General features: G+C 42.0%; 1 protein-coding gene across 2 annotated transcripts; it reads left to right on the top strand.

The window, feature by feature from the left end:
• The first annotated feature begins 206 nt into the window (after positions 1 to 206).
• Positions 207 to 5,531, top strand: LOC119513090 (keratin-associated protein 4-8-like). Of its 2 annotated transcripts, none has more exons than XM_037807966.1 (2): positions 207 to 696; positions 5,101 to 5,531. In XM_037807966.1, the coding sequence occupies exons 1-2, from the start codon at positions 207 to 209 to the stop codon at positions 5,529 to 5,531; spliced, it is 921 nt and encodes a 306-aa protein (XP_037663894.1). The 2 variants fall into 2 exon arrangements, with proteins under 2 accessions (XP_037663894.1, XP_037663895.1); XM_037807967.1 differs by lacking the exon at positions 5,101 to 5,531 and having other exon boundaries at positions 207 to 402; positions 493 to 725.
• The last annotated feature ends 1,745 nt before the right edge of the window (positions 5,532 to 7,276 follow it).

The raw sequence follows: 7,276 nt of genomic DNA, 5'->3' as shown, positions 1-7,276 counted from the left end.
TAGGAATAATTAACAGATAAACATAATTATCTAATTTACTAAAACTGATTGTCCTACAGATAAAGATAAACAACAACAAGAAGTGTCCTGCACATGGTCATAACAGCTCTCAGTTAGGTATAAAAAGCCACAGAGGACAAGGGGACATCAAACTCATAACACTCACTCTACTGGAAACTCACCCAGAACCTCCACCCTCTGACACCATGGTCAACTCCTGTTGTGGCTCCGTCTGCTCTGACCAGGGCTGTGGCCAAGGCCTCTGCGAGGAGACCTGCTGCCGCCCCAGCTGCTGCCAGACCACCTGCTGCAGGACCACCTGCTGCCGCCCCAGCTGCTGTGTGTCCAGCTGCTGCCGCCCCTCCTGCTGTGTGTCCAGCTGCTGCCGCCCCAGCTGTTGCATCTCCACCTGCTGCCGCCCCTCTTGCTGTGGATCCAGCTGCTGTGGTTCCAGCTGCTGCCGCCCCAGATGCTGCATCTCCAGCTGCTGCCGCCCCTCTTGCTGTGGCTCCAGCTGCTGTGGTTCCAGCTGCTGCCGCCCCAGCTGCTGCATCTCCAGCTGCTGCCGTCCTTCTTGCTGTAATCCCTGCTGCTGCCGCCCCTGCTGCTGCCTGCGCCCAGTCTGTGGCCAAGTCTGCTGCCACACCTCCTGCTACCGCCCAACCTGCGTCATCTCCACCTGCCCCCGCCCCACCTGCTGCACTTCTCCCTCCTCCTGCTGCTGAGTCTCCGCTTTGAACATCAGCTTCCTTGCTGCTTTCCTTCCCGTAATGTAGAAACCTCTTTTTACTAAATGTGGAGTGCTCAATAGAACTGGGCTCCTGTTTCCCATAAACTAAGCCCGGTCTTACTAATTCTGTGTCCCCAGTCAAGCCTCAGATGAAATTCCCTCCCACCGAAGGAATATATTCAGAATCTGCTAATAAATTAACAAATTTCCCCAACATCTCTCCTGTGTCTTTAAAACATGAAGTCACCACGGTTAAAGAATGAAGATTGTCTCCATCACTTGTGGGCCACAGTTGTTACCCCTCTCATGACAGTCCAATTAGGCATCTCCCTTGTACTCTTTTTCTATGATTTTGCTGTACCTTGTTCTCTCAACATAACAAAATAAACATCTATTTTCAGCCACTGAAAACTGAATGCAATTGTTACTCCTTTTTTTTTTTCTTTAAGGTTCTGTATTTGGGTCCTGAGTGTTCTTTTTACAACTGTCAATCTTCAGATTAAAGTCAATTGACATTTGCCACTACTTAGTTTTCTTTAACAAGTCTTTTTAGTTGTAGGCAAATTGTTAATCCTTTTCTAGTCTTTAGGCAAAAGGGGTGACATAGGAGCCATGGAGTATCCATGAATAAAATAGTAGGAGAAACTCTTTGGAAACATTGAACACAACCCACAATCTTTTAAAAACACTGTCTTTCAGATTTTTTTTTTTAAACCAATGAAAGCTACCAATAGATAGCTTAGCAAAGCCTATGTGTTTTCTACTCAGTCACATCCAATGACTCAGGGGCCATCCTTTTTCCACATGTGCAATGTCTCTGCTTCATTCTGGTGGTTAGAGCATCAGTGGCAGGGGACATTGCCACATAGAAGGCAGGCAGGTGTTATAAATGAATGAACAGGTCTGATGAATGTCCACAGATATTGGTGGAGACTGTGATCTTTTTTTTGTCCTAGGTCATGCCTTTTCCATCTTTCTAGGATAGAAAGATGAAGACCCACATTCCTCTCCCCAGTCGGGTCATACCATCTGTGAGGCCATAAACCAGAGAAGCCATAAATTCCTAGAAAAGACACCTGCTCCCCAAGTAGATACATCTTAAAGTGCACAGGCACATTCCTAAGCACATTAGCTATCTGTACTAGAACGACTCCTGCTACATATCAGTAACTGCAAAGAAAAATGTTTACAATCTTGCAAATCCCAACTTGGCCCCGCACCTTCCTCGTTCTTACCCTATGTAACTCCCTCTGACCCACTAGGCAGCACAAAGCGCTACTCTGAACCCCCTGCAGTGTCCCAGGACCAGCTTCCCAATATGTAAGTTTCCTAATAAACTGTTACTATTTTGCTCTATGGAGTGGCCTGCTTCATTTTCTGGTCTTAAGTGCCATCGAACTTTGGCAGAACCTATTCTGTAGGTTCATGGCCAGACACCATCTTCAGAACTCCCTGCAAAGTCAGCTGAGATGTCCACTGAAACACATCACAGCTTGATTCTCCCAGAGCCCAATCCTATTTCCTTCCTTTCTTTCCACAGTGTCATTCCCAAAAGGACTTCTCAATAAACCTCTTGCTCACTAATCTCTATCCCAGAGTCTGCATCCTGGGGAAGACAACCTGCCAAAAAAAAAAAAAATGGAATTCACAATCACTAATTTGAGACAGCTGGAATCATTGGCTGAATCCTATTTTTAATCTTCCAGTGCATGGTAAACAGGAATATAAACATAATAGCACATAGAAACATACAATCTATAGAGAAAACTGTGAATTTTATGTACTACATTTATTCTTTTCAAAGGGTCTTTTCAAAGGGTTTTATATAATTTATACACAAATACAAGCTTTTAAAACTTCAAGCAATACAAACGAACATGACGAAAAGTTTCCCTTCATTAGTCCTTAGACCCATTGTTACAAATGGAAATGCATTCTTATTAAATCTATTTGTACCCTATGTATGTATTTACTCACAAAACCAACTTTAGTAGTGCACTTCTTGCTCTGACTTTTGTTCAAGTATTATTTTATGTCCTTCCAGAAAAGTGAATGCTTTCCTCCATAAAGGCCTAGTGAATTTCTGGCAGATTTATTTACATATGTTTCATACTTATTGTTGAAAATTGCAAGTACATTTTTTTCCCCTTATACTTTATGGAGGGTTTTTGCTAATGTATAAGAAACCTACCAATTTTTAACATAGTCTTTTATCTGACCTCACTTGTAGCTCTAACACTCAGTTGATGCGCTAGGATTTTCCAGGCACAGGATCACGGTGGCTAAATGCTTCCAGCCTGAGGCAGGTCCCTGTGGTTTCTCTGAGGGTCCCCACGGGGTTGAGCCCAGTGACCTACAATAGAGACCTCATCATTAACAAAACACCACAATCCCTTTGCTTGAAATGATTATCTCTCTTCTCTCCATCGGTCCAAAAGATATGTTGGTGGGTTTTTTCAGAGCAGTTGTAGGTTTACAGAAAGATCATGAAGAAGATACAGAGTTCCCATATCTCACCCCCGCTCCCTACCCAATATTAGCACCTTGCATTAGTGTGGTACATTTGTTGCAATCGACAAAAAATAACATTACAATTGTACTATTAAATACAGTCCATACTTTATATTAGGGTTCCTTGTACAGTCCTATGTTGTTTTTTAAAAAAATTTTATTCTAGTAACATATATACAACCTAAAATTTCCCCTCTTAATCACATTCAAAAGTATAATTCATTGCATGCACCATTGTCAACAAAATGTTCATTCACTCAACAAATCTGTCACAAGTGTCCTCTGTACCAGCCCTGTACTGATTACCATAGAAACAAGAATAAATATGTCACAGCCCATGCCCTCAGGATATTTACATTGCAGCTGGGGAAAAGACTGAAAGCAAACTACAGTACAGTAGAGTTTGATCCATTCGGAGCACAGTGCAAGAAGACATATATATGAATGGGGTAGTTTGCCAGGAAAGATATTGGGGACGAATCACTGCAGATGGATCTTGATGGATGAGGAGGAGTTTGGTGAGTTGACAAGAAAGAAGGAATGTTCCAGGAAGATACAAGGACTTGTAAGTTTTCGGCAAAGGCTTGCAAATTTTACTCTTCACCCCTTCCTTGGCTACACCAAGATAAATACTGAGCTTACTTTCTGACTGCTTAATCTTCAACGAGTTTGTTTGTCTTTAACCTATGCTTCTGTTGTCCCTTCCGCTAAAAGACTAATAAGAATATACACTATTCCATAGTGCTGAGTTTAAGATGAGAAATAAAATAAATATAACATTTTCAGTATAATGCCTGGTAATTAAGTGAAAGCTTCACAAATGATAGCTGTTAGTATTTCCTTACCTTTAAGGGTATGTGAGACTTAACCACACACTATATATTTTGATTTTAATTATTTAATTAAAACAATTGCAATTCTTTTCATTGTTGCCAAATTCTTATTCAAGTACCTATAGGAAAGGGAAGAGAGCTCATCTATTACACCCAAAAGAATGTCTTACACACGTTATTGAAAGGCTTAATAATTCTAAATATGTTTACATAGAATGAAAACTTCTGTAATGAAAAATCCATTGTGCAAGTTTCACAATCAAGAGATAAATCTTGATTGGAAGGTATTCTTAAAGCAAAAATATGCTTTTGCTATTTAAAAGCAGTGCATCATTGCTAAGTGCTTCAGCTTGAGACTGTGGAGTAAGATCTGACACAGAGTTTGGAATTTCCTTGGGGTTCCACTATGCCCCTGACCATCCAAGATGCCCACAAAGGATCACAGACACCCTCATTACAGGTGGGACATCCTTCCACAAAAGGGGACTTTCCTTCTGTTTCCTTAGCAGCATTCCACCTGACCAGAACATTCTCCACTCATCTGTAACAACTAAAGATATCTTAGCAGTATGAGATCCATTTTCCAGGATTTTCAAGGAATGTCACGTTCAAAAACAAAGTATCAGAAAGTCATGTGATGAATGCTTTGAGGAAGACACTGCATAGGTCAATGATTAAGGTGACACCCACCAAGAAGGAAATGTGAGAAGTATTTTAATTAGAAACACAGGAGCACATAAGGAAAAGAAAATAGGTTATTTTCTCCATTTTGGAGTATGTAACCAGGAAAACACAATCATGTAATTAAATAATTAAATTTTCCAGTAGGATAAATAATAACAAGGAAATAATGCTTGACATGCCGATAGCAGCTCCACCGCAGGGTATAAAAGGGGATATGGGTCAAGGAGTCTTCCAAACTCGAGGACCCCACTCTCCTGGAAACTCACCCAGAACCTCCATCTTCTGACACCATGGTCAACTCCTGTTGTGGCTCCGTCTGCTCTGACCAGGGCTGTGGCCAAGGCCTCTGCGAGGAGAGCTGCTGCCGCCCCAGCTGCTGCCAGACCACCTGCTGCAGGACCACCTGCTGCCGCCCCAGCTGCTGCGTGTCCAGCTGCTGCCGCCCCTCTTGCTGTGGATCCAGCTGCTGTGGTTCCAGCTGCTGCCGCCCCAGCTGCTGCGTCTCCAGCTGCTGTCGCCCCAGCTGCTGCGTCTCCAGCTGCTGCCGCCCCTCTTGCTGTGGCTCCAGCTGCTGTGGTTCCAGCTGCTGCCGCCCCAGCTGCTGCATCTCCAGCTGCTGCCGTCCTTCTTGCTGTAATCCCTGCTGCTGCCGCCCCTGCTGCTGCCTGCGCCCAGTCTGTGGCCAAGTCTGCTGCCACACCTCCTGCTACCGCCCAACCTGCGTCATCTCCACCTGCCCCCGCCCCACCTGCTGTGGCTCCTCCTGCTGCTGAGCCCCCTGCCCTGGACCCATTCCTGCTCCTTCATCTTATTCCTCACAGAAGCAGACCTTTGTGCACCTCATAGATGACTTAGAAGAGGCCATTCCCACCAACTGTGTCAACACTCTGGCCTCAGGTCAAACGCTCTCCTTTGTCGACCCTTTTCCCCATGTGAACCCCAAGTATTAACTTAGGTGGTTATTTGTAGTAAGAAATTAATAGAATCATCCAATTCTGTACACTGTCTTCTGATTTCTAGGAGCCAGGTCATCCTGCCTCAAATATGGAAATAACCTGCAGGACCTGTAGGGACACCAAATTCACTCCTTCAAAACTGACAGTCTGTTGGTGCCATCCTGTATTTCCTTTTACAGCAATGCTTCTGTACCTTATTGCTGCTATTTCTGAATAAAGCTCCACTTTTTTTGGCCTAGAAATACGATCTTTTTGTGTCTGTTGCTTTGTAGTGATTCTCCTCATTTCTGGGAAATTAAATTCAAAACACAATTTAAACAGACTTTCCAATTCTTGCTCTCACTTTCAGGAAAATCTCAATGTTTAGTGGCATTAAAAAAAAACAGAAATAACAATACACAGCTATCTCTAAAGTGTTAAAGAACAATAAAGATTTTTCTTTAAGTTTTAGAGAGGTATGGAGGATAAGGGTTACTTCTTATACAAAATTGTACTTTAATATTTTCAAAATATCTTTCCCTACATTTCCATTCCTCTCTCAGTTGCTTCGTTCCTCCATTCTTCTTTTCCCCCTTTTTCCCCTCCCTCCCTGCATCTCTGTCTTGCTCTGCCTTTGTCTCTTTTCTCCCCTTCTTGGAAAACCAGAGGATCCTCCTTAGGGTTCATCCATCTTTCTCTCTTGTGTAACTCAATTTATCACACTCTCAACTTCTCTAATTTCATCTCTGTTCATCAATAAGAAAACACTTTTTGGGAAATATCAACCTTCCTGAGAAGTTAGGGGAAAGCATAAAGAAAAGAAAATATTCAAATTTTAATATTTTCCTGTCTCAATGACTTTTCTGAAATGTGCATTTGACAGCATGATCTTGAAGCACTTTGTTAATCAAATGTGGGGTTGATAAGAAACCAATTAATGGATTACTTTTGTTGATAGGTTATACCCAGAATATCCCCAGATTCCTATGAAATCTATCCTGGGAAAAAAGGCAACAAATACTTCTGATAATTCATGCTAGTGAGAGTAGAAGAAACACTTAGAAGATTGGGTACTAAATATGTATCCTAAGAATCTGGGGATAATAAGTAATATGCTGGTAATGAACTATATATGTCCTCAACTTTTATAAATTCTGCTACATGTATAATAATAATAAGAAACAGAAAATAATTAAAATGGTATAAGAGAGTTATTTCTCCATTCCACTAAGGGTACAGTACTCCTGTTGGGTCTGAGATCGTAGGTGAGAATTGGTGGCACCTTCAGCTGGTCTCAGCTCTTTAATGCCATGGGACTGTATGTGGTGTTCCGGGTCATAGGGAGTAAGGACATTTTCTTGTATAACCAAAGGACAGATATCAATTAAATTAAAGACTGATGCAATACTATTATACAGTATACATTCCATATCCAAATGTTGTCAATTGTCCTATAGAGCATTTTTTTTATATGTGAGGCTCTGTTATGACTTCAATATAAAAGGTTCATAGGTAAATATTCTCAAATATTGTTTTTGTGCCATTTCCTCATGTTCTTCCATTGTAGCGCTTTTCAGTCCAAT

The sequence above is a fragment of the Choloepus didactylus genome, chromosome 18, assembly GCF_015220235.1.
Source record: "Choloepus didactylus isolate mChoDid1 chromosome 18, mChoDid1.pri, whole genome shotgun sequence".
Classification (NCBI taxonomy): Eukaryota; Metazoa; Chordata; class Mammalia; order Pilosa; family Megalonychidae; genus Choloepus; species Choloepus didactylus.
This window is presented reverse-complemented; position numbering and strand designations above follow the sequence as displayed.